The sequence below is a fragment of the Apostichopus japonicus genome, chromosome 12, assembly GCF_037975245.1.
Source record: "Apostichopus japonicus isolate 1M-3 chromosome 12, ASM3797524v1, whole genome shotgun sequence".
Taxonomy (NCBI): domain Eukaryota; kingdom Metazoa; phylum Echinodermata; class Holothuroidea; order Aspidochirotida; family Stichopodidae; genus Apostichopus; species Apostichopus japonicus.
Window position 1 is genome coordinate 7,799,902 of NC_092572.1, and position 27,304 is coordinate 7,827,205.

The 27,304-nt window shown below is 35.0% G+C and overlaps 2 protein-coding genes across 5 annotated transcripts in view; one reads left to right on the forward strand and one right to left on the reverse strand.

Moving 5' to 3' along the window:
• The first annotated feature begins 2,739 nt into the window (after positions 1 to 2,739).
• Positions 2,740 to 27,304, forward strand: part of LOC139976900 (uncharacterized) — a 39,340-nt gene continuing 14,775 nt past the window's right edge. The window contains exons 1-10 of one of the 4 annotated variants that reach the window (XM_071985787.1): positions 2,740 to 2,866; positions 3,524 to 3,865; positions 4,849 to 4,947; positions 5,669 to 5,708; positions 6,019 to 6,101; positions 6,832 to 6,978; positions 7,705 to 7,904; positions 8,099 to 8,218; positions 8,981 to 9,117; positions 9,392 to 9,719. In XM_071985787.1, coding sequence (XP_071841888.1) covers positions 2,812 to 2,866; positions 3,524 to 3,865; positions 4,849 to 4,947; positions 5,669 to 5,708; positions 6,019 to 6,101; positions 6,832 to 6,978; positions 7,705 to 7,904; positions 8,099 to 8,218; positions 8,981 to 9,034 — 1,140 coding nt within the window. In that variant the 5' untranslated portion in view covers positions 2,740 to 2,811 and the 3' untranslated portion in view covers positions 9,035 to 9,117; positions 9,392 to 9,719. Of the gene's footprint in view, positions 2,867 to 3,523; positions 3,866 to 4,848; positions 4,948 to 5,668; positions 5,709 to 6,018; positions 6,102 to 6,831; positions 6,979 to 7,704; positions 7,905 to 8,098; positions 8,637 to 8,980; positions 9,118 to 9,391; positions 9,720 to 27,304 lie in introns of those variants that run through there. The other 3 variants (XM_071985786.1, XM_071985785.1, XM_071985788.1) reach the window with 3 other exon arrangements.
• Positions 14,425 to 27,304, reverse strand: part of LOC139977267 (uncharacterized) — a 46,404-nt gene continuing 33,524 nt past the window's right edge. The window contains exons 2-10 of the mRNA XM_071986554.1: positions 24,650 to 24,719; positions 23,482 to 23,546; positions 21,000 to 21,100; positions 19,708 to 20,049; positions 18,878 to 19,018; positions 17,617 to 17,642; positions 17,473 to 17,515; positions 14,973 to 17,038; positions 14,425 to 14,598 (exon numbers count right to left, since the gene is read on the reverse strand). Coding sequence (XP_071842655.1) covers positions 14,425 to 14,598; positions 14,973 to 17,038; positions 17,473 to 17,515; positions 17,617 to 17,642; positions 18,878 to 19,018; positions 19,708 to 20,049; positions 21,000 to 21,100; positions 23,482 to 23,546; positions 24,650 to 24,712 — 3,021 coding nt within the window. The 5' untranslated portion in view covers positions 24,713 to 24,719. The remainder of the gene's footprint in view (positions 14,599 to 14,972; positions 17,039 to 17,472; positions 17,516 to 17,616; positions 17,643 to 18,877; positions 19,019 to 19,707; positions 20,050 to 20,999; positions 21,101 to 23,481; positions 23,547 to 24,649; positions 24,720 to 27,304) is intronic.

Below are 27,304 nucleotides of genomic sequence, written 5' to 3' on the forward strand. Positions count from 1 at the left end.
AAATCGATTTTAACAGGCATCATTGTCTTACAAGTTCGGAACTTATCTTCGAGTGATAAACCTTCCTAAATTAAGTATATAAATTTACTGATTATATTATTTTGCCATCTTTCGGTGGTTTCATCTCTTTAAGCCAAACGCGGACCCAATGTTAAATGTACGATGTCTTCCCGTAACCTTAATTTGCTGTAATGAAGACCCGATCTTTTATAGAAATTAGACTCCCGTGGAGACCATGTGAGTGTGGTACTGGCTCATCCTATGGAGCAACATTTCTCACAGTACGTTATCTATCTACTAAAAAAGAATGTTATTTTCTGAAGAAAAGTGTTAAAAATGTTAGTAACTTCTTGGTTTATACACATTATGGTGTATTAAAAGGACTGTTTCAATGGGTATGGACTTTATATTTTGCATCTACATTTGACGATGACAGGTGGAGATGTCATCAGTACTGAACATAAAACTGTTTCGTCATGAACACTACAAGTACTATACATACTTTTTTGAAGCAGTTGGGTAAAGTCTCTTGCTTCAGAATAGTAATGTGGAAGGAAAACATTTATACCGTACCTTCGAGAGATTTTACTTCGTGCTTTGGTTTTGGCCTTTTATTTGTGGTCTACATTTCCTGATATATCAGAACAAATATGTAATTTATTCAAATAAATGCATAAACAGGAACGCATTGTGTACAAAGACTACGCAGTAATATAGATATAATGTCCCTCTAACCATGTATGGGTTCGCAACGATGTGTGTGCTCGTATCTATATACGATAATAATATATAATACAAAACTATGGTCGCTTCAACTTCTGTGCCGCTGTCATTATACAACTTTATTTCGTGGAGCTTTGTAAAAACATTGTTCTTTTCATATGATTAAATTAGGGGATAAATACGAGGGAAACAGGTCTTAAATTTGATTTGAGACCGATGATGACGTCATCGAGGAGGCTAAGCGGACCGAGGCGGACTCGATGACGTAATCAGAGTTTTTATCCCCATTCATAAATGACCCTCACAAATGTTAGAAAACGGCATTTTTTTCGCTAATTTTTGCTGATCTGTATTTAATTCTCCTTATGCCTCCCTTGATCTTTTTCCTGAATGACGTTATAGTCACCTCATGTAAAACAGCATTTTCTTCCCACGAACATTAAGAGTGAAAAATACGAATGAAGCAGTGTCGTTTGATCTTAAATTTTGGTAGTTTAATCAATTCAAACACTAAACAATGGAGGGAAATGAAAGTTAAATAAGAACAGATGAACAAACTTCTAAAGATAACATTTTAAAACTTTTTTAACCTACCAGGTCAAATTGCGCAATAAACAGATGCTGAGTTGTGTGTGTTCTGGAAAGTCCGTAAACGCTACAACAGTTAGGCTAGCAACGTTGCCTGTTGCTAACATTCTTTTGAGTAAAACTCGTCTATCCCTGGTCGGTAGATGAACCGTTCAGATAAACGTTACTGGGCCTGAAAATGAGCAGTTTTGAAGAGGTTCCGAGCCCCATTGTTCGACAGGTTTGGACTTGTAGTAACCGCATTGTTATTGCGAGTCTGAAAGATCGCTAGGCCTAGTCCCTGGTCAGTCATGTCGTTACCGCTAGTAGTAGTAGTACAGCTTACGTTATTGTTAGGCTTAGCGACAAGGTTTCTTCTGTTATACTTATAGTGTCATCATTGGACGCTTTACGCTTCGGTTCGTCGTTGAAGCACCTCGATAAGGTTGCTGACATTGACTCTAGCTCAAAATTAAGCTCAAAATTAATCCCTAAGTCATTCATGTTACTCGAAGTATTTAGCTAAATGATTTAAGAAGTACGTACAGTGTGTATTGAGACTCGGTGTGTATGAAAACATATACAGTACCACTGTTGTAGCTCATTGCAAGTAGGCTATATATACTGTACAGTATTCTTTTGCAATTTGGAACATTTCTTTGCCCTTAAAAAAATGTATAGCAACGTTACACCATGTGTTCATTTCTTTTAATTATGACTTCATGATTGCCACGGCAACAAACCAGTGTTTGTCTAACATTTCGATGCTGAAGCAATTCTCCTCTCTATACACTCGACCAGTCTCGAATCGCATTCGAGACTGGTCCAGTATACAGGAAGTTGGTTTAGGCATTTATGAATAAGAGGTTAATCAACGGTCTGGGTGCGTCTATGGCAGCATAATTCATGGACGACGGTTTAACGCAAGTGATGCACGAGGCACGAGATTTGTACTTTATCGAATGATTTGCTATCCTTTCCAGAAATGCCAACGAAGCATTTTGTTCATCTCCAAAACCGTTTAAAGCTGGAAGATCACGTATTAATAAGACTAGCATCATCCAATGAAACTGTTTTATCCCTTTCAGGACTGACTAGCGTTCTTAAGTTCTAGTTGAGTCTTTGAGTTTGTAAGCCAAAAAGGCTGCAGATTCAGTGCTATACTTAGTATTTTGTATTAATTTAAGGATCTACCTTTGCAATACATTGTAAGTGAGCAAAATACCTCCAGTGTTTTTGACAGCATGTAGCTAAGTATGTTGGATGTGTTATACTGAACCACACATAGCGTTACTTTAATACAGTGATAATGAGTGTACCGCCATCTCATGCTGTTATCCATGATTGTATTAATATGTACTTATTGAATGAACTTTTAGTTTCGTATTTACTTGTACTTTTGTGGCGATGTCCCTGGCAATATAAAGTTTGAATATCATAGTAGAGCATAATCACTTAACGCTAGAAGTCACATATCTGAATCAGTCTTTGAGCGAAGTGTGCAGAGCTTGACAGAAAAATATGGCCGTATTGAGTAACATTCTGAACAGCGATGGTTTACCGGCAATACTAATAGGTAAGAATTTTATTTCTGAAGGTTACATACAAACAAAATGCTATCGGTAAACAATTTGTGGCTACTAGCTTAAATAAAATAACAATAAATGAATAACAAATTACCTCTTTCTAGTTTCACAATATGGCAACTTAACATCTGATTGGCATTGTCTGTTTTGCCGAGAGAATTTGCAGTAACATGTTAAGAAACACACAACATTAACCGTATAGTTAAATAATTCAGGGTGAAGTCACTTTATTTCAGAATGTAAAAATGTTAAACGAAATGTGGTGAATTATACAGTTAGATAATCAATGAGGTTTTCTGTTTACTTATGTTTACATTTGGTATATCATAATCACAGAATATCAACTCGTGATATTTCTGCAGGATTCTCTGTTCCGAACATTGTAATTTGTTTTGATACTTTATATAAATTTGTGTAGGAAAATGTAATTTAACAAACTAGCATGTCTCGATGAGAGTGGCAAAATCTACAGATGAATGACAACCTTTCTTTCTGGCTTTGAAGAACTGCAAATGAGGCTCGCTTTCAAAACCCAATTGGTTAAGGCGACTACGTGTAGAGTTGGAGACTGAAGATTTTGCACTGTTCTGTAATTTCTAACTCATTACCGTTTCAACTATATTTATTCATATTATTGTTCTTTTCAGTGTTTTTGAGCATTTTAGGTTCCCCAAAGAACAAGACTAATGCCGAGGCGATTACAGATTCTAAAGTGATGGCAAAACTTTACGAAAGTATATGTCTAAAATGTCCTGTCTTGTTTTATGAGAATACAGGGTTAATATGGAGACTTGGATTTAACCAATCGTATTTATTTAGAGGTGAAGCAAGAACTTACGACAACAGGGATTTTCCTTTGACGATAAACGAGTGTGATTCGATGCACTACGCACTGGGATTACTCAACGTCGCAATTGGTATCAATGATGTAAGGTATACGTGTTGGAGAAAGGATCAACTGATATCTTCATTTGTGGTTCATGTCCAAGGTAAATTTCAAACATAATTTTAGTGGTTGCTAAACAAATATAGTTTTTTTCAACAATAAATTTCAAATAAGCAAATCATTGATATTTATCAGGGTTTATTTTAATCATGATGATGACTATTTCCTTGTGCGGTAGAACTTTGAATATACATGTATAAAATTGGGCAACAATTGAGCTATATGTTAAGACATTATAACATTCTAGCTAATTCCTTACATAAATTAAAGCACTTGGTTCCTTTCCCATCAAGGACATATCTGTTCATGATAACAATAGAGTTCTAAGGGTGCCCCTCATAATTGGCACATTCCATGTTTTCCTTGTTTTTAATTATAGTAACACCAACAATTGAAATTGTTGGGGAAAACGTGGTTGTGAATACGGATACTAGCAGGACACTTTCGGCTATTGAGGGTTCGGATGTTGAGATACAATGTGCTATTTTCAACACAATTCTACCGTTAAACGTGAAGTGGTTACAGAACGGAACTTTTAACAGAACTGACACTTTTACTGACGTCACGAAACTAGAGATGAAAAATTTGTCATCAAATTTTAAGTTCGAAATGAGAGTCAATATTCAAAATTTCACATGTAAAGTAAATGGCAGATATGTAGTCAACCAAGAGAGTGAAATTTTAATTCACATCCAAAATCCTAAGTCAATTACACCGGACGACATACATCAGGTAACAATTTCGTTTATTTGTGACTTCCGTATAATTATAGTTTGGACTCGCAACGAGAAACCTCAGTGAAACATGAAGCTCGGTACAGTTTTCTTCACTGTCTCAGACAAGCAAATGCTCTTTTTGATTGTTCGTTCCCTAAATCAGTGGTAATTTGAATCACAAAGAGAATACTAATGTCAATTGTAAACCGGCCTTTATTATTGAAAAGAACTATGTAATTAATGAAGTGCCCTTAACACAAGCCAAGAAAACTTATAGAAATCTTTTTCATTACTCATTTAATCTAAACAGATACTGATGAAGGCAAAATGGGCGTATATTATTTTATCGTACCAATCCTCTTCACTATATCGACCTTGACGAGTTTACTGATGTTTTATAAAGTTCAAAGTACGTAAAAATATGCTATGTTGGTATTGTTATACGAGTAATCTATTCTTACTGAATTAGGAAAACAAACTACAAACTTTGAAACGTCACTGAAAGCGTATTAATATAATGGGGCAAACGAAGCTTCAGAAGTGATTTGCCACAAAATCCACAAAATTAAGACTATATTTGTATATTTCATGTGGCCAGTATAATACTTGGAAGATCATCACATTGCTGGAGTGTCTATTCCCTGTCGCCCTTCTAGCAATTGGTTATCTTCCAAGGAGCTATGAGGTACGTTGTGAGAATGTAAGTAACTTAGCATTGAAGCCCACATGACTGAGATTAATTTTAAAATAAAAACAATGTTTCAAGAGCAACCCCCTTCTGTGAATTTTGTGTATCCGAAAATAAGTCCGATTTCGACGTGAATTCACCTCATTTTTATAAGCATTTCCAAAATGAATTAAAACTCAGTTTCTGAATAGGAAATAAAAAACCCTGTTGGAATTAAACATGTCAATAGTAAAGGGAAAAAAAGAGAGAAAGTGAAAGGATATTTTAGTTCTGCAAAATAAAAATAAAACAAACATAAAAGAAAAAGCAAACACAAAGATAAAACTTTAGCACAATTTAAAAATCAGGAGCATAACGTGATATCCTTTCCATGTCTGTGCTGTGACAGACTCACCATGCATGGTCTGTGTGATTATATTTCACACACTGTATTATTTTTTAGGGCTTAGATCGCAGAGGATGGGAACTACAGAGAGAACAAAGTAAGTCACTTCAACTTCCTTATCTGAGCAGTAAACACATATTCAAAGTTAACATGAAGTTTCCAAATGAAGTTATACTCAGTTATACTGAGCTCGTATAAGTTTTACAATTTGGTATTTGTGTCCAAATGTATGCTTCTTTCTTCACAATAACAGTTACATATTTTGTCTTAATATTATCCCATTTCTAAGAATCATATTTTCTCCGTATGAGGTATCCGCATGCTTAAGTTTTCATAAAGACCCTTTGTAATAGTCAATATTTAGTTAATTCAATATACCGCCAATTATCTAATGTTTCTAATTCAAGCGTGACTACGACAACATTCGAAACAATCAACATACCTGTTAGTGAAGAAGTACTATATGAATCTCCAGACGATATGGCTGGTGGTAAGTTCTGTTTCCCTTGTAAAACCTGCTGATTTATCAATTCCGTGCAATCAGAGTTGTGGGGAAGGTGGATTATAATTATAATTCATTGTAAGAAAAATAAATTAATTACTAAGAAAACTATTGTAATAAAGAATGTTCGTTAAATATGTGTTGTAACTTAAAGTGTACTAGACATATCGAGGGTTGGAGAGGGGTCCAGATTCTTCAATATTAACACTCTGCAAGATATATGGGTTCAAGATAAGTCACTGTTAAGAGACGTTTATCTACAAGTTCCATGGTCATTTACCGTTATATGACTTCGGTAGGATATATAGGTGTACTACTGGCGGCCTTTAAACAAGTATCGAGTACTATGCAATGCTAGTAAATTCAGTCCTTGCACAGAATCATCAAAGAGACTGTTGGATTTCTTCCTTATAAATGTTAAACAAGTAAATGTTAAACTAACTCTGGAGATGAAACTGAATTTATCTTACAACCCCTTCCCTTCCTCTATATGGGTTTTTCCGAATGCAATTGGACATGTTTCTGGTTGCACAGTACACAAGGTACTGTGGGTTTTGAATACCTTCCCTAAACAAATAAAATGACAATATAAGAAACGAAAACAACCAATAGTTGGACAGCTCAAATAAGCAGTGTTTAATCCTCATGTCACTGCTTCGACTACAGTTCTATCCATAATATGCTTTACTCTTTTCCATGTTCTCTTTAATCTTCACAGAGTTCTACTTCTATGGAGACAACACTGTGTTAAATCGAGGTGACATTATACTGACAAGCTCTATACCTTGCACAGGACGCATGAAGAGATGGATAGCATCAACGAAAGGAAAAGATAGATCCCTCATAGTAGCAAATACTTTGTGTGGTATGTTAATGTGTGGTGCATAGCTTCCTGATTAATTCACTATACTCTAACTACTGTTCAATTAAATATATATAATGCCTGCATTAACCATTAGACTAGGTATGAATAGAGCAATGGCATCTACGAAAGGAAAAGACAGATCCCCCTTATAGTTGCAAATAGGTTGTGTGTTATGTTAATGTTTGTTGCATAGCTTCCTGGTTAATTCAGTATACTCTAACAACTGTTTAAGTACAAATTCTGCCTGCACTCAGCATCGGGTTTGAATATGAGAAGAAACCGGTTGTTTACAGTGCTCCTCCAGTGTATCAGAAACAGCAGCTGGTGCTATATCAATAATGAGATGGAATCTAGATGATACGTCCAAATTACTGTATGATAATTTTAGCAGCGGTGAATGAAGGGTTTATATTTTACTGAACTGAAATGGAATCTCAGAGATATATATTGTGTTATTGCAGACAGCTCAACAAACGAAGACTGGCTTCAAATCAGATTGCTGGCTGAACATCTCAGGCATATTCCGAAGCACAGAAATGTAGTAGAAATTGTGGCGGCTGATACAGTGATTGTTTAAAATAGTTGAAAACAATTATGCACATGATATCAATTATTTCTGTTTGATCAAAAATGTCATTTATTTGTTTTTATGTAATTAATTGAAACCAATTGAAATGTTTGTTATAATATATTCTTGTTCCACTTTCTATGATCAAAACACTGTAGTTCCTTACTACATTTACACGGAATACATCACAAATGGTACTTTAAGGGATGTCCTTTGTAAAGCGAAATACGACGATGTCTATTCCAAGACACTATACATACAAGGATTAAGTAGATCCGCTCAATCAACCGATGCCCTACGGATTGGATCATTTTTATTGGAACCTCTGAAGGCCCTATTCTTTCTTGAATCAATTGACGTGAGTAACAGTGTCATATGTAACCAATCAACCTAAAGTAAGATGCATATGCGAATGGTTCTGACGTCGCCTCTATCTTCCAACTGTTTTGTAACATATCTATCCCAAAGATTGCAGGATGAGCTATCAATGAAACAATACGTATATTCTTATGAAAGCACTTAAGAACACTTAAATACAAGTTTATTTTACAGTGTGATCATCCTGCTATTTGTTCGAGAAAGGTTCTTTTAACACCTAACATGGTGTGCAAACTGTACGACTTCAACTTGCGATCAGCTACCAAGAAAATGCTCTCAAATATCAAGTTTGAGGTGAGGAAAAAACTGTTTTGGTTTACCTTGTCTTTGTTAATTTTCGTCAAATGCAACGATGATCTAAAAGTTCTTTCAAATGTATAAAACAGTACCACAATATTTAACTAGAGGACAATTCATGGAATTACAGATCTCATCACCTCCGCACAATTTAGGGCAATTTAAATGTTGACCTACGTTGACCTTTTGACCTCGATCCTTAACAACCACATCAATACTATTATAAAGTGTGATCACTTATTCTTTCCATAACTTGCGGTATGATAAGCATGTGAAGGCAAAACACGTTTAAGTGAATTTCACATCTGACCTATGACATCACCAACCATGCATGCACGAGTTTCGATGGTCAGGGACCTACTCAGAAAGTTTGAAAAAGATTGGAGCTACAATGTAGGAGGAGTCCGAGACACACTTTTTCTCAATTGCCCCTTCACCCTGACCCAAATGCTGTCCTATATTAACATTTATTCTCATCATTCTTTACATATCGTGTGTTCTAATGCTGTTGACAAGCAGAACATTGGCTAATTACAATTGTTTTCTTTGTTTGACCTTTGACATCAGACGCTTTCAATCTCGTAGGATCACGTACTCAAATTTATGATGGGTGAAGTACAATATCACATCCCCATCCATTAAATATAGGGAGATGAGATAATGAATCTATTTATATATGAATATGCCATTGACTGTTTTATAAATTAACATAACTTTTACCTTATTGTTTTGACTACATGAACGTGTTCAAATTTGTAGGAAAACCTTCGCCTTCCATGGTTTGCCCCGGAGACCATTTTCAAGAAACATTAGACCGCGAAAGTGATGTTTGGTCTTTTGCCGTTTTCATATGGGAGATATTTTCTCAGGGTTAACGTTTCAGTACTAAATTTGGGGTATACACTTCGAACGCAATATACATAAAGATAACTGTATATTATAAATATAATATCTATTATGTTACGTCTAATTTATGTATTTCTCCAATTTATTTTTAATGTGAAGGTGAAATGCAAAGTACTCATATTTTTAAGAAAGGAAGTAAGAATACAAAATATTGTATTCCCCATTTTTTTAAGAGAAGCAATGAATGTACATGAGCAATGAATGTACTGTAAGAACATACATTTAATGAAATAGTGCTTGTAATTTTTTTCTGTTTTACTCAAGGTGCTTCTCCGTTTGATGGATTAGATATTATGAAGTTTGCTGCTCAGCCTGATGACTTACCAGTTCTCTCAAAGCCTGACTTATGTTCAGACTCTCTGTGAGTTATGTTCTATTTAATTGTTGGTTTGTTACTGTTGGACTGTTGAATTATATTATATATTACTGAATAGGAAAAATATAGTTCACATGCTAAAACTCAACTTTGGATTTTATCATACTCTAAATAACGTTTACAATTATTTATTCTTAGGAGCAAATGTTGATATAGAAACCATTTCAATGTTTGGAATAAAGTCACGCTGGAAATACATTACGATGCATCAGCTGGATTATTAGCCTTACAGCGTTGAAGACGAAGCTATTTCAGCTCATAGAAAATATGTAGTGAATATTATAAGTGCAATCTACCGTTCCGAAATTCAAGGTGCTAATTCAAGGTGATAAGGACACACATATTTTTTGGGATGGTAACGCAGTTAATAAAACAATGAGAGTATCAGAATGTATGGAACTGGATGTAATGGATTATTCGTTGGAAAGTATTTGTTAATATCAGTTCTGTTCCTTTTCCCATCAGTTTAGTTCGAGGTAAAACAAATAGTTTTGTGTACAAAGGAGGTTACTTTGTTACTGTAAGATATATTCTCTGTCTTCACGTTTCCTTGTTCATACATGTTGAAGTATATTACATTCCTTTATTGTTATTTTTTAGTTAAGATTAGGAATATATATCAGAAGATATGCTAAATACAGCAACGCTGTCTAAAAGTGGTCGAAATTCATGTGAAATTCACCCATCTCCGAGTTACCGGAAGTTATTCCATATTGCTGCAATGTTACATGGAACACTTAAGTCATACATGCGAGCGGAACAAAGGCTATTAACAACTACATATATCAAGTTCATACTTGTCATTTGGTATGACCCCAAGTTGCAGCAACCTGCTTGTATCAAGTTGTATGTACCAGTAAATAACAAATTATCGCATGCGCAATGACATGATCGTTTAATAAATACGTATTAGATGGAATAATTGTAGTATTTCCTCAATTTAATCAATCAATCAACCAAAACGTCGACTTAGTTAGAACATTTTTTTTAAACAGTATATGCAAAAAACAATACTTCTTAAAAAGAAACTGTACAAATCACAATATTGTATTAACTATGAACACATGTTTAACTGCAAACAATTGTCTTGAATACAAAAGCTTAAACAATTTGACGTATATTTACGAAGCCTATCTTCTTTAACATGTTCTCATACAGAGAGGGAATTAAAATAATGACGCAAATTATGCAATTGTAATTGAAAGTTTCAAAACCGTTCTCATCACTTTATTAGTCAACTTTTACGTTGAATCGAATTTGCTATATCTATCACTTCTATTTTGATATGTAAAAAATTTCTGTTTCACTAGTTTATATATATTTTTTCGGTTGCGAGTGTAGTTTTGCACTTTTCCGTTGTCTGGATAAATGCAAGTTATTTACGATCTGCTAAGTTTCTAGATGGTATTTTTTATTAGTTTTTTTCTTCTCCAAGTATTGATGCATTTTGCAATAGCTACAGCTGTAGAATTCAACAAGGCAGTAAAAAAAAATGAGCAAATGAAGATAATATTTTTCCTTGTATTATGTTATCAACTCGATTGATGAATGTTAAATAGGAAATGAAGATTTAATTCATTCGATATTTACAATATTGATGAAATAAAGTATTTAAACAAACAGTTTTCATTATTCACTATTAATGCGTATCATAAAGCAATCACTGTGGAATTTTTCAAAGTTCACGCACTTGTATTCACTAACACAAACTATAACTGTTGTAAGCTGTGGTTTATGGTAGGACTATATTTCAGAAAATATGCTAAACTACCGAAACGCGGTCTAAAAGTGGTCAAATTCAGGTGAATTAACCCATCTCCGAGCTACCGGAAGTTATTCCATACTGCTACAATATTACATGGAACACTTATGCCATACAGGCGAGCACAACAAAGGCTTAAAAAACTAGATATTAATAGTTTATACTTGGTATTTGGTATGAATTCAAGTTGTAGCAATCTGCTTGTATCAAGTCATTTGGACTTGTAAGTATAAAAGTTAACAAATGCACAAAAAAAACGTATGAGATGGAATAATTGTAGTATTTCCTCAATTTCATCGATTAATAAACAAAAATATCGACTAAGTTAGAACCTTTGTTTTAACATAATATGCAAAAAACAATAATTCTGAAAAAGAAACTGTACAAATCATAATATTGTATTAACTATGAACACATATTTAACCGCAAACAATTGTCTAGCATGCAAAAGCTTAAACCATTTGACGTATATTCACGAAGCCGATCTTCTTGAACATATTCTCTGACAGAGAGGGAAGTAAAACAAGGACGCAAATTATGCAATTGTAAATGGACACTTTTAAAAACCGCTCTCGTCCACTTTATTAGTTAACTCTAACGTTGAATCGAAATAGCTATATCTATCACTTTTATTTTGATCTGTAAAACACTTCTGTTTTATAAATATATATTTATATTTTCTGTTGCGAATGTAGTTTTTCACTTTTCGGTTTGCTGGATAAATTCAAGTTATATAAGGTCTGCTAAGTTTCTAGACGGTATTTTGTATTCCTTTTTTTCCTCTCATAATAGTGATGCATATTACAATAGCTACAGCTGTAGAATTGAAAAAGGCAGTTAGAACACAGTTTAGCAAAATGAAGACAATATTTTACTTTTTATCATGTCATTAACTCGATTGGATGAATGTTAAATAGGAAATGGAGATTAAAGTTATTCGGTATTTACAACATTGATAGAATAAAATATTAAAAACACACAATTTTCATTATTCACTATATGCGTTGTTTGTTGATACACTGACGGAAATTATTGAGCAATGAGCAAAGTTTATCGGCCAATATATAGGTTTGGTAATTAACGAGTATTTGTCTTTCACTACAGAATTGTTATGTCATTAATATTCTTTAAATATTATTCTATGATGACCCTTTGATAAAATTTTGAAATATAATTTACCCGGCTTTGAAATATATTTATATCTACGTAAAGAATTACCGTTTTTTTTAACAAGATGAAAGAGATGATACCGTAATATGCAAATATAAAGACAAAAATTGCCAGGTATTCGACAAGACGCTAAATACAAGTTCAACCATTTCTATTAACGGATTTAATGTTGTTTGTTCTCTCGTGATTTGGCAAAAGTATTTCATCGGCTTCAACAGAAAAGGAACTAGAGTCACTATACATATAGCCAGGCGTCAATCATGGGGGAGGTAGAGGGACACGTGCCTCACTTTTTGAAGGGTCGGGGCATATCAAATGTCCCCCTCTCCCAAGTATAGTCACTGACTCGTGTAGGCGCTAGGATTATGAGGCTCATAATGACTTGTGTATCTCATAAACTGATCTGAAATATTGTGCTATGAGATGACTAGTAATTAATGTCTCATTTGCGCACCCCCCCCCCACCCCCTCGCAACAGGAGTGATGGACTTTATACCCAATAATGCTCTTCACAAGTACGTGTTACACCATGTTTTCATATTGGAGACTTATGTATAACAAGGTTTGTTTATTCTTGTGTGCAACCTTAAGAATGTTTCCGACTTTGGTTTAGGTTTCGAGTTTATTACTAATGATGAAAGCCCTTAGTAAAACCCGCATGTTATATAGATAATTCTTACTTAATTTAAGTCTAATTTCTTTGTAATATGTGATTATTGTTGAAATATATTATGACTGACATATCAATTTAGGGACCAAACAGATGCAAACTTACAGATTTCTGGATGTGAGTCCGCCCCTGGGCCCCCGCCGGGGCTTATCCCCTGTACCACATCAGGTGTCCTAAGTCGGGCCCTGGACCTCACTCGATAAAGGCTTTGCACAAAGGCGCTCGCAGACGCCTGCAATGTTATCCATGTTCAGTCATTTATGCACACCTCCTACACTCCTCAATTAGGATTGGCGCCCCTGCTTATATTAATGAAACCCTTGATGATTTTAATAGCTTACAAGCCATCAGTTAGAATAAGCATAACAAAATCAATGCCGATGGACTTCCTTTTAACATTTCATATCAGAAGGTTCTCGAAATAATACGACGGATCCACCAACAACATATAAAGTTCATTCAAGTTTGTTTTGTTTTTTGAGTTTTTCTTGTTCACATAGTAATCCGAGTCGGTTGACCTAATATGACCTTTGCATAAACATTATGCCTTGTGCTCTCTGCATTGAATCCACATTCGTAAAAGGTAATTCATGAAACATTCGCTTGTGAGGTCTCCAGGATCGGTTGATTTCAAACAACTGTAGCCACGATTACGAAGACAATACAAACTCCTTTATTTTGGAATTTCGGTTTGAGTACATTAAATGACACATAAAAGTATGATAACATTTACAAGCCTTTTGGAAAGAATTCCTTTTCCCATTTTCCTTTCTTTGGGTTGAATTTTGGTACGCTCACGGTAGCAGGCGATGTCTCCTCACAGTTATATACTAAAAACGTAGGTAACAGAGAAGCGGCAAAAGTTAATAACCTGAATGTAACGATTCTTTGCTATAAAATATATACTACAAGAAAAAATAACTTAGAGAAGGTCTGTTATTAGTAGCGAATGAACAGGTTCATACATGAAAGCATTTCATCGTGAACCGAAAACAAAGTAAATTTAATGGAGAGTTGTGTTAGTACATATTTTGAAAGCTAGTGAGAAACATTTCATAAAAATTGAAAAAAAAGAACCAACTTCCAATGTACACACAATATTGTTTCTTTATCTGGTTATTGTATGTTGTCCAAATATCGTGATCTGCACATTACTCACTTTTCATGTCCAATCCCTTCAAAGCTGATTCCACTGTCTGTTTGGATTTTCCTTTTAAGAAAGTATATATAAAGAAACTAAAGTCATAATTCATCACGACAAAAAAGATAACACTAATCACATTTCACAGATGATTTTAACGGGATATTATCAAATATTCTTACTGTAGGATTCCTGGATATTTTCGAGTTGTAAGGCTGGTGATGATTGATACGAATTGGTCTTCGTTGACGTTCATTTCCAGAAAAATCAGGAATTTTAATGAGGGTAGTGTTACGTCTTTAATGAAGTCAATAGCACACTCTCCTCTAAGTGTCATTCGTCTCGGTTTTACCTGTTGGAAGAAAAGTAATTATAAAGACGTTAACATTAAGGAATGTCATATATATCCATGTTGAATAACCCAAACAATAACACAAATTCAACAATAACCATTTATCGAGGCATATCACATTAATGCGTATTTTTACAAGAAACATAAATGTAGTAAAGCTAACACAAATGACCAATCAAATTACGATACGGTTACGATATAAAGAACTTACATTTAGAGTAATATGTTAAATGAATAAAATAATTACGATGGGCAATCAGCCGTTTCTTAAAACGAGCTTAGGAATAATTTTTTGACAAGTTGAACATAAGATTCAAAAATTAAATGAACCACATTTTGTTTTAAAATAAATTTACAGCGTTACCACTACTTACATCGGAGGCATTGCAAGCATCGCAGAATTCTGTTAAGGCATATCTGTGGTGTTTCTTGTCAAGATGCTGTATGTTAATGTTCATATAGCCACCCAGTGTACCCCCTTTGTCGTACATGCTGTTTATAATTGCCTGCCTCTTCTCGAGATTACTCATTTCATAAATACAGTCGATCAAATTGTTCCACATTTTCTGTTCCTTCAAGAGTGATTTTACTGCTTTATCCAATCTAGAATGATTCATGCCGAACATAAACTGCAATAATCTGATCGTTGCATCGTCAGTACTGTTTTTTATAAATTCATCTATCCACGCCCACTCTTTATCACTTTCTGGCGCATACTGAGCAGCTAGAAATTCCTGAAAGAATTCATGATAAAACATGATTCCAGCATAGGACGAAAAAGCCAGTTCTTCTAATTGACTTCCTCCGCTTCCTACTTTCTTTGAATACTTGAGCAAACCTACGGCTAAGGCAAGTTGAGTATCTTTTTTACCAAGTTTATCGTTCCAATACCCGCGTTTACCCAGTGAAAGGCTCATTTTATTTTCAAATGCTATTTTACCAAGTCTAGCTTCAAGACTCTTAATATCTTCCTGAATGGATTGGTTTTTAACTTTCTGCACGTATCGGGATTCCAAACAGGTAATCACTAATCTTATTATTGTTGTCAGTTTGTTAACATTCACTTCTTTATATTTCCCTGTTGGATCTAACATTCTGCATGTAATTATATGAACAATCATAATCAGCAGAAGGGGTGTTTCAGAAAAATTCTGAGAAATTTCGTTTAATTCCATACATTCAGTGACCTTCTTTGAAAGTATTTCTAAAGTGTCATAAGCTTCCGGGTTCTGCCCGTCGTTTCGTGGAACAGTGTTATCTTTCTGCTCTGATTCTCCTTGCTTTATCTTGTGATGAGCTGCGGGAATTAACTTTTTTGTTACATCATCCGACACCTCGTCAGCTTTAGTGTTACTTTCATTTGCTTCACTATTGCCATCTTCTGTAAAAATGTCCTCGTCTTCTCTTTCTTCGTTTTGAAGTTTTTCCACATCAACAAATTGGCATTGCTCCGTTATGTCTTGTTCTTTCTCTCCCGAGATTTGTTTACTTTCTTCGTTAGAATCATTTATGTTTTCATCAATCTTTTCCCTATTCATCGGATTTTCATACTTTACATTTTCGGCATTTTTACATCCTCCATCTGTCACCGGCCGGCTGACGGTATTTGTCGTCATCTTTGATTCGGGGATCAAGGTTAGTTGGGGTATTGCTTGTGATTTTAAGTAATATTTGCAGGTTTTATAAATATACTCATTGACTTGAGAATTCCTGAAACCATTCAATTTAACCTTTAAATATGGTAGGGCAAATGAAGCTTGCATGTCATCAACTTCACGAGACGTTATCCAAACCTTGATCTTATTAAACTTAACAGTGTTTATTTTATTATCGAGTAAATTTCCGACCGTCAGATTAGCATCATTTTCACCCTCCTCTTGAAGGAGATCGACACGTTCTTCTTTATCGTTAGTAGGATTCTCAGGAGATGTATTGGCACTAATCGTTGACATCGATAGCTCATCAAGCCCATCTAAGAGTACTTGAAACTCAAAATTCATAAATATTTCAACAATATCGTCTAAGGTCAAGTTGATTCCAACAGGCATCATATTTTTGACAAGTTCGGAAAGTATCATGGAGGGATCAACCTCTTTAAGGTGAATATATATTAGTATAGTTTTCCTGGTTTTATTCTTTTTGTCAGTTTTCGTTGGTTTCATCTTTGATACCCAATCGCTCACCACGTACTGAGTGTAGGTTGTCTTCCCGTAACCTAAATCTGCTATAATGAAGACCCGATTATTATCGAAATTAAACTCCGGTGTAGACAGAAAGTCGCTATCTTGATGACTGACGACACCGTTGCCGTTAGTAACAGTGCACTGACATGTAGTGTAAAGGGCATGTATCGGTATTGGTTCACCCCATGGTAGCGGCTTGATGAAGCAAAATTTCTCGTAGTATCTCATTAGCCCCTCCATTAAAGTATTTCTCTTCTCTAAAGAAAACAGTAAAAATATCAATGACTGCCAAGATTGTAAAACGTTATGACATGATGGAAAGGAATGGTTTTAAAGAGCAAGATATTTATATTTTGAATTAAAACGCTATATGTATGATATATGTATTGATGAATGTAATTCATTTCTTACATATAGAAATTACCTTCATTTATTTTCGTGTATCTATGAAATTTCCTTTTTGCAATAATACAGCAGCAAACTGGTCTTTCTCCTTTTCCAGTTTTAAAGATCGACTAGGATGTTTTTGTTTTTAGCTTATTCACACATGTTACTGAATGTGTACACATTACTTAAGTTGTACCTCATAATGGAGACTTGTGTTTTACTATATCCGTAAGTTTTTACACCAGTCGCGAAAAATCTTCTTGCTTTGGAATAATAATGTTGAAGATGAAAAATTATATCGTACCTTCGAGAGATTTTTTGTTTGGTTTTTGTTTGGTCTGCATTTCCTGATATAAGAACAGATATGAAATATATTGAAACAAATTGATAAATGGGACCACATTGTGGAAAAGAATATGAAGGTATAAAACTATAACGTCCTTCTTACCGTGTTTTGATCCGAAGTTGTCGTATCTAAATCAACAAGAACAAAAATAATAAAATAATGGTCGGCTCAATTTTTTGTGGTTTTGATATATCAATGTCCGTCATTAATATACTTAATTATTAAATGCACCTTTGTTAAGTGCGTTGTTTCATATATGATTACATAAAGGGTTTATCAACGGTCTACCATGCTGCCAACACAGGATAATACATGAACGATGGTATCACGCATGTGATGCACGAGTCTGTAGGTCGTGTGAATCCAGCAATAGCGTTGCACCTTCGTTCATTCATACAACACACTCCATAAACATACATTTTCAATACAAATATTGCCATTTTTGTAAACTTTAAAGGAAAAATAACCAACAATGTGTCCAAACGGTACAAAGAAGTTCTCTACATTTATGATAGTTAACAGCCTCAAATCAAATTAGATGCAGAGGTAAAATAACAAGAATAACAGAAATAGGCTATAGTGTATGTAGTGCGCTGAACAACACCACGTTATTCAATGAAGTCAGCCTGGATCTGACCCAAGGTGTACTATACATGTAGTTGCCATCACAGCATGATATAATGCTGTATCAGGACAGGAGTACAGTGCACTAACAAGGTCACAATATCTACGTTCTGAATACACTAAACTGTTTGAACTGGTAGTGGCGGCACGAGAAATCCAAAGAAAGTGTGGCAAGTTTGGGGATGGACAGTTGGGGGGGGGATATGAAATTAAAAAAGGGTACCTGAATAAAGAGCCAATCACGAGAACATTTAGGGGCTGGGGCACACGTCTTATACCTACCCAATCCCCCATCCCACGCTTCATCCGTTACGATAATTAAAATTATGAATATTTGCGATTTACAATGACTAGCTGAGCAATGTGTCAAGAAGAAAAAGGAGAACAATCTTTAACTTTCTTTATCATTACAATTGTTACATTTACTACCTGCGAGTGCATGACCCTAAGAAGCTACAGCTCTATTAGATAGTTCTTGTTCGCCCTTGTACTGTAGCGCAAAGCTACGTATGAAAGTATGCTAGACATATTCTACTATTCATGAGATAAATATCATCTGTTGTAACACCAACTAACATCGTTCATTTCTTCATTGCATAAATTGTGTTGCATGAAAGTTTGCCAGAATATTACCTGTTACATATTTGGGAGTTGCAGCGATAATGGTTCCCTATGTTCGTGGTATGGTCGGATTATTTAACGTTACTAGATCAATTCAAAACACCATACTTATCCTTACCTCGTCTGCTGCACAAACGGCAAGCAATGAGAATGGCGCATATTACAAAAAAGAAGATTATAATTCCAATAACGACGATGAGCCATGCACTCCCTTTAGGGCTACCCGTGGGTTCCACTGAAGGAGGCTCTTTGCAAGCTTCTGAAATGACATAATTAAGACAACGAAGATTGTACACGTCAGGTTACACAATCTTGCAAGTATAAGGGTTACGGGAGAGGAATTAAATAAAGACATATCTGAGAGCTACGCCTTTCCTGTGTTATTGGCCACAATTGCGTTGTTATCATAAACACGCTTTCAAGACCTACTACTTTGTACGCTGTCGAAATTACAATAACCCAAGGTTCTATAGTTATAGAATAATTTGCTATTTGCAAAGTAGTTAATTTATAGGTTTGAATATCCAAAGAAAAGACCTATAATTTTAGTTTTGCTTACGGTATACGTTTTGCTCTAATTGTGGATATATAGTAATACAAAAACGTGGGTTGTATTTTATTACTGGTACAGAAGTCTTCCTTATCTGTTCCAGTTTATAGCCACTAAATACCATTAAGACATAACTATGCATAAAGCTATGCATTATGTTCATATCCTTTCGTTATGAATGTTCTACAATGTCCGTCTGGTATGTTCCAAATGTGTTCGTAATTCAGTTACACTGTACAAAAATAAATCTTAATGAAGTTTTGTAATATACATATCACTTACGTAAACTCAACGGACAAATTATAAACTGCCAAAGATAAGCATGGGAAATGGTTCAATAAACAGCAATACATTACTAATACCATCACGAATTTGCCAGTCAGTATATACCACCATACCTGTATTAATCCTAACAGTGCTGGAGTAAGTATCAAGAAGAGAAGCAAAAGAAAAGTCTGACAAGGAAGCGATGCATCTGAAAATAGCATCTGCTCCACAATCCGGTGTTGTGTATTCAATGGTTTTCTCAGTGTACCATCTATCATCCATTTCTTTATGAGTTTGCTCTTCTTTAGTGAAGCTCATTCCAAACTGGTTAGTCACCACCCAGTCTACGTCCATGATTGGTAGAGAGCCATTCACATAGCATGTCAATGATCCAGAAGTGGTAACGTTCAGTTGACATCCAGTAAAGGTCGAACCACATGCATCAATCAGTGGGCACGGAGGATCGGGTCGACCTGTCAGGACAAAATGTTAACGATACTTACTCAGTGTTGTTGACTACTGAAAAGTTGCTTTTCAATTGATACACCAATATATATATATGACTGGATTCGAAATGTTACAACTGCACCGCTAACTAAGTATTAATTTAGAAAAGGTTATGTTTATTACTGTAAATCAAGCGCCGTGTTTGAGGTATATTGTTCAAAGTTGTCAAAGTAAGCTGTCAGAGTATAGCTGCCTTCGTGTTTTAACTGGCTTTTATTGATTCTAAGAGATCCATTGATGGTTAACTCAAATTCCCCTTTCTGGTATTCGCTGCCACCTGATATGCCATCTACGAGTGATAACAGAGGAGTGGTGCTCGCTGTTAATCCTGTGTACCAATATAAGTCGTAGTTGGAGCCTAAAACATGGCATGGAAGCTCTAACGACTTTCCCAATTCTGCAAAACACTCGGGCTGACACTGAACACTGCTTGCGTCTGTCAAGAAAACATAATATTTGTATTTACCTGTATTTACATATAAACGGATTGAGCTGATAGTTGATATATAGAAGTAGTTGAAGTAGTTGATGAAGTAGTTGAAATATGTTGACTAGATAGTATCCTATAGAATGCAAAAGACAGTGAAGATTAATTAAACAAACGTTAATCGTTTAAAACATGGACTTTTTGCGTTTAGCGGTTAATTTGGAAGACGTTTGTTTTCATATTTTGGCATATATCAATGTGAAAATCACATATATCATTCTGACACCTTCTAGGAGGGGTTGTTCAGACTGGTGATTAATTTTATATTCAGTAGCCTGTTGCCCTTCATTTTGTTCTACTTAAAGTTCGGAAAAAAAATTGGGCCCCTCTTTGAAATCCTGTGCACGCCACTGATTATAGATCATTCAGCTGCCGTCCTCACTTTGAGATAAATCGTAATTATTACAAACGTAATTTTTAATGTCTTACCTCCAACATTCATGAATGACATTAGTAAGACCGCAACGGGAAGAATTTTCTGTTGCATCAAATCCATCATGTTCTTGAAATACATTAAGATCACTGTGTATCTAGAAGATAACAATATATAACGTATTTAGACAATTACAACAAATGTCTCTTCTTATACACATAAACGTTGAACATCTATTCGATATACAAGTAGTCGTCGGGAAATAAGAACAAGGAATAGGTTCCTGTCCGAATTCTCTGTTTCAAAGTTGTAATGGCTGTTTCAAATGAACTAATGTAATAGGCCGCACGTTTGTGGGTTATTGCAAAATGGAAAGTAAGTTCCCAATAATAATATTTAGTTCTAAACTCACTAAAAGATTATATCGTAACATGATGATATTCACCAGTTCTAACCATATACCTTAACGAGTTAACGAGACTAAACATCGCTTCTTCCTAACAGGACACGGAACAAATACTCTAAATATAGAGTAAGTAAATATTTCATTAAGGAAAAATCCTAACGTTTTCCATGGAAAATTTGACTAGGAATTAGTTCATGCTATATGCGCCATTGTGTTCTAATGCATATTGCAAACAATATCACAGTCCATGAGTCCATGTATACACCTGCTAGAAAGGCCTTAATTAAGACAAACCACCGCCGACAAAGTTGACAACCCTCAGAGTATGACCGACCTTCGTGTGTCTGATGACGTAAGCCATAATGACGAACATCTAAACAAAGATTCACCTACAGAAAAGGGTACAGGTACTATTGTTACTATATGAATCATTCATTAACCTAATTCCAAAACTCTTGACAAAGAGCCACTTAATAAATGATTTAACGTCTTTTATTACCTACCTTTTAATGAGTAATCTGCAAAGAAATATCATGTGATACAAATAAGGGCCTATTTTGAGCTCCATCAATTGTCATGTTTATAAAAACAATTTATATATATATATATATATATATATATATATATATATATATATATATATATATATATATATATATATATATATATATACCTCTCTTTCAGTGAATACGAATACCAAACCACTTTTGCAATTTGCTTTAAAACCAATACCATTGTGTTACATACGCAAAGGGGAAAACAATGATTTAAATTGTTGTGCAAAAACATTGTCAGGTAAGATAACATTCCCTTTAATCGACTCATCTAAAATTGAGCTGTATCAAAAAACAAAAAAAGTTTTTCGTTTCCAATGGTCAGCACAATAAAACCATCATCGCCTAATTACATGTATAACTGTGACTCTAATGAAAAGATAATATTCCAGACTTGCTCGTAAACTAACAACCAGCTATCAAATACATGTTCTATTGATTTCATTTTCTAAAGGATCAGCTACAACGAACGATGCAAGATCCTCCCAGAAGCTGGCATTACCCTTTAACGCTCTTCGGGCACATTCCGGTAATTTAATGTTACTTTGCATCTTCTTCAACGAACGTGTTTCCCGATTCATTTTTCTTTGCCCAGGGAATTATTCAGTCATTTGCTACGTTAAAGAGGGGGAGAAGGAGGTGAATGGGAGGGGTGGGGGGGGGGGGGGATAAAAAAGGTTTTAATGTAAATACCATTGAATGATTATGTCAAGTATGTACTCCATAATGGGATAAGGTCTGAATAATTTATTTTGGAGACCCTCACGAAACTCGGATAGACGGGCAAACTACATTCTTCATAAGACAATACATAATACGAAAGGGGGAGAAAGTCAAACCGACGTCTGACCCTCCCCCACACCCTTTCCGAGCACCAACTTGGAAATATGAATATATATATATATATATATATATTGATATATTTTGTATGAAATATAAGTTAAGGATTGCGTTTTTCCTTCGGGTTGAAAGGAACAACTGGAAATTATACTTGGATAACAAGTTTTTCAGGTGCTTAAACGAATACTTAAACGAATACAAATCCCCTCCACTAACGTATAATGGAACATTTGAGTGTCTGAGTTTCTTAAAGTTTCACTTTTCTTGTCATTGTATTACTGTTGAGTACACATCTTTTTGACTACGATAAAAAGCCCACAGTACGTATATATGAAAACACTGCTACTTGACCTCATATCCTAAACTTGTGATGTATACTAATACAAGGGTAAAAGTTATTTCAAACTAACATATACACGCAAAAATTGACGTGGATTAACGGAAATTGTCCCGTGCTTTGGTACAAGTAAGTTTTAAATTACATATATTGGAGCACCACTATAAGCACCACTATAAGAACCTCACAGTAACTACTTTGTATCAAAATACCTTTACTAATTTCTATATATTCCAATATGTTATTATTTCTATATATTTCTATATATTTCCATATGACGTACGTACAATAAGACATAATTAGGTCATAATTAAGATCATGCGGTTGCTATTAAGTTGTCTAACTAAATATACTTATTTTTTGCTTTCGTCCTGCCTATGTTCTGTATACCAGCGTTGTACCTGAACAATTTCTTCTCTGTTATTTGGACAGTGTTAGCGCTATGATCTATGTCTTTTGACCGCAGCTATGACAAAGATTGAAAAACTCATGAAAAAGGAAACCTAATTCGTAACATTTATGAGGGATATATGAACAAATATTCTAAATTTATGCGTGGGACCGAGCTCAATGAATATTAGTAGCTTTAATTTTATATGAAAGCTTGATCTGATGGAAAGGTATGTGAAGTCAGATAATTGCGACTTTAAGTGCAACGGTTACGTTGTGATATATTATTCAAGAAATAACTTTGCTTCCTAATTACGGTAACCCATTTTGGTATTCCAAACAATGCTCATGTGACTACCTTTTAGGTTTCTTTGTGAATTGCCTAACATGTAAGTTTGCAGTTTTTCACTTCAACAGAAACGTCAACCAATTGCATGCATGGCTCCAGAGAAAATTTCCATTCATGAATATTATCAAGCTATCGATGCATGGGGATGTACCGAGCTATTATGGGAGTGTTTCCTCTAGTTAAAACGATACTCTAAATATCACTTTCTCGAGTATAGTAATGAATGCGGTGATTCTGATATTTTGCTATGTAATCGATTCCCAAGTATTGTATCTCTTTCTTATATAGTTTATATTTCCTCTGTTAGTTTTTTTGTTTCTGAAATCATTGCTAGTTTAATATTAACTGCTGTTGGGGAGACATACAAGATAACATAGTTAACGATTCATGTGGAAATTATGATGGGCTCTACGGTAATAACAAAACTTCTTATAGTAGTTTAGGCGATAACCAGTATCTTCTTGATATTTAAGCGCACTCGTATTGGGACAAAGGTCAATGGCAACTGATAACATTAAAGGTATATATTCTCATACTGAAGATCACATGCGTTAAAGCATAAAGGCTTTCTTCATATTCTCATGGGAGAGAGAAATGGGAATAAATTAACAAGATAAATGTGTAACTTGATGTTTTTTCTTTACTGAAATCCCATTTTGCAAGAGTTAGCGAATCTGAGGTCGACAAACAAACCATAGTGGGCAGTATCACCCCACAACCTCTTTGTTGACCTAGAGCTGTATAGGATATATTCAATTTTTACTTTGAACATTTTGTAGATTTAATAACGCTGGAAGAAACATTTCTTTGCCTCCTTTGCATAACTCTACCTTGCCATTAGCGGAAAAATGAAATCCTTGTAGTCTTGTACGATCTTCTGACAAGTTATTCATATCATATCTGTAATTTGAATTAATACATGAACCAGTTAGGCAGAGAGGGGCATGTCATAGCGGTATGATTTCAAACCGATACTTATGAGGGGCAGAAAAGTGCCCGTCCTTCCACCTCACCACCATACCCCCCCCCCCCCCCACTACAACTCCATATCCTGACATCAAAACTGAATTGGCTGCAGGGTCAGCTACCCCGAAAATTGTAAAGAGCAAAATTAAAATGGAAGCTTCACGTAACTAAATGATGAGGTTATTTATTGAACTTGGGGTTACAGATAGGGATTTTTTTACTTTTAGTCATTAGTATTACCGTTTACTTCATAGGTATGGTATTCTGCTCTCTACTTGGCCTACCAGAAAAGGTAGCTAACTTACTTAGTATGATAGCAACTAAATAAAAAATATGGTGTCAACATTGGAACAGGTAAGGATTGTAGGTCATACTACTACATACATACTACATACATACTACTACTTCATATAGTTCTAATTGGTTAAAGTATTCGGACATGAACTATGAAGGCTTTTGACAAGTATAGTGAGATTATAAATGTACCAGGAACAATATATATATATACCAGTGATACTATCGACGAAATGTAGAGATGCATCTTGTTTTTTTGACTTTTAGTAAGGATAAAAATTACGATAATCAGCATGTAATGCAACTGTGCTATGACATCAAGTGACTTGCAATGCACATTAAACAGGAAACAAAAACAACCAGAGATATGTCGCTCATTTTGAAATGTTTTTTGGGGGTCAGGTTACACTTCCGCGGGCCAATTGTCAAGTTGACTCTGGCTCTCGAAGCCTCTTAAGACGACAGGTTGTTAAACATGATCGGAAATGTTGTCTTGTTTCGAAGTAAGAACGTAAACGCATATGCTCAATGTTATCCCTCATTAAATTTATATAAACTTTGATTATTTCCATATATAGACGGAACAACCGCAATTACACGCAGAAAGGAAGCAAGACACAGCCGAATCTAAGCCAGTGACCGATGTAGAGGAATCTGCCCATTCGACGTCCTCGAGTCAAAGTAACATACACATAATTATGTCTAGTTAACTAAATCAGACATGATCAGAGTATCAATTACAAGGTGACAGTAATTACTATTTCAGAACGCTGCAGCAAGTAATCGTTCCATTAACTTGACACACTAAACTCATCACGTTCAAGGCCTGCCAAAGCATAGAAGTTTTCAACTGACATACCATACCACCTCGTGGTAGCTGATGTCTTGTCATGTCTCTTGCAAAATTTGCATATCATGACCGTTTATATTTTCAACTAGAACTGGAGCAAGTTTAGCAAACTGAACCCAAAACTGTCCATCTGCTCACCCGGATTAATATCAACATTTAACTAAAGAATTTCTAAATTGGTTAAGTCTATAGGCTAGCATCTTCAGACCTTCATATTTTTACACTAGCTGTATGCTACTTTGATTTATGCTATTTCACATAAATTCACAAAAGCAATAATGGTAAACTGATAATATGCCAAAACAAGCATTACATAGGGTTATTTCAGCCACTTTTGTTTCGAGCGCATGAACATTAACCTTATCATGGTATGGTACCTATATAAGAGTAGTTCCATGCAGTGACGCAATAGGCCTACTCGTCTTAACACTAACGGCAGTGATTACAATGATAACTGCACATATCACATTTTATGCACGGATGATTTACATGCTACGTGTTAAACCGCCAGTATATTGACATGAAATTAGAAATCCTATATGCATTAAGTAAATATTTAACATGGATACCCTGTTCAAAGTACACCCTAAATATATAACAATGAGATTAACAAAGTATGCGTGTTTCTACAACATCAATTGTGTCAATTGCGTCTACATACTGCTACACCCCATTTTACACCATGTATGATTATATGATCAATGTGAGAGCCAGCCGGGAGACTCCTCTCATTTCCTACTAATAGCAAACTAGGGAAGCAGGGGAATAATGGGGATTAGGCTTTGTCTCAGATGCCGGGGTTAGAATGTAGGCTGGAAAAACATGGTGGAAACTAGGAATACATGGAGAGTACGAATGGGGACCAGGTGAAACATGTGACATTTGTGCTTTCGAATCCTTGGAACTTGGAGACATACACCCATCATCCACGACTCCGTTCTTCTCCCCACATTACCACACACACACACATATATATATATATATATATATATATATATATATATATATATATATACGCAATTGTTTTCTCGTATGTTCCGGCTCTTAGTCGAAATCACACCATAACCATTACACAAATTAACTTATATTTTTGTAGCCTATAGGTTAGACATATAAACCCAAAAGCTATGATGCTGGATAACCCAGGCTTAATAACGGTCGATAATCCAGGATTGTCGCCGATAATGCATGTTTATCTAAATTAGTTTGATTAACCTGGATTTACAATTGAAAATCTCTAATTGTCTTTTGATATTCCAATTTTATTCTATAATTCAGGTTTACCAGTCGAAAATCCAGGTTTATAGGCGACATTTTCTCGATCAATCGATAGAGTATTGGGCATTTGGCTTGCCATACACGTCCAAATTATCAG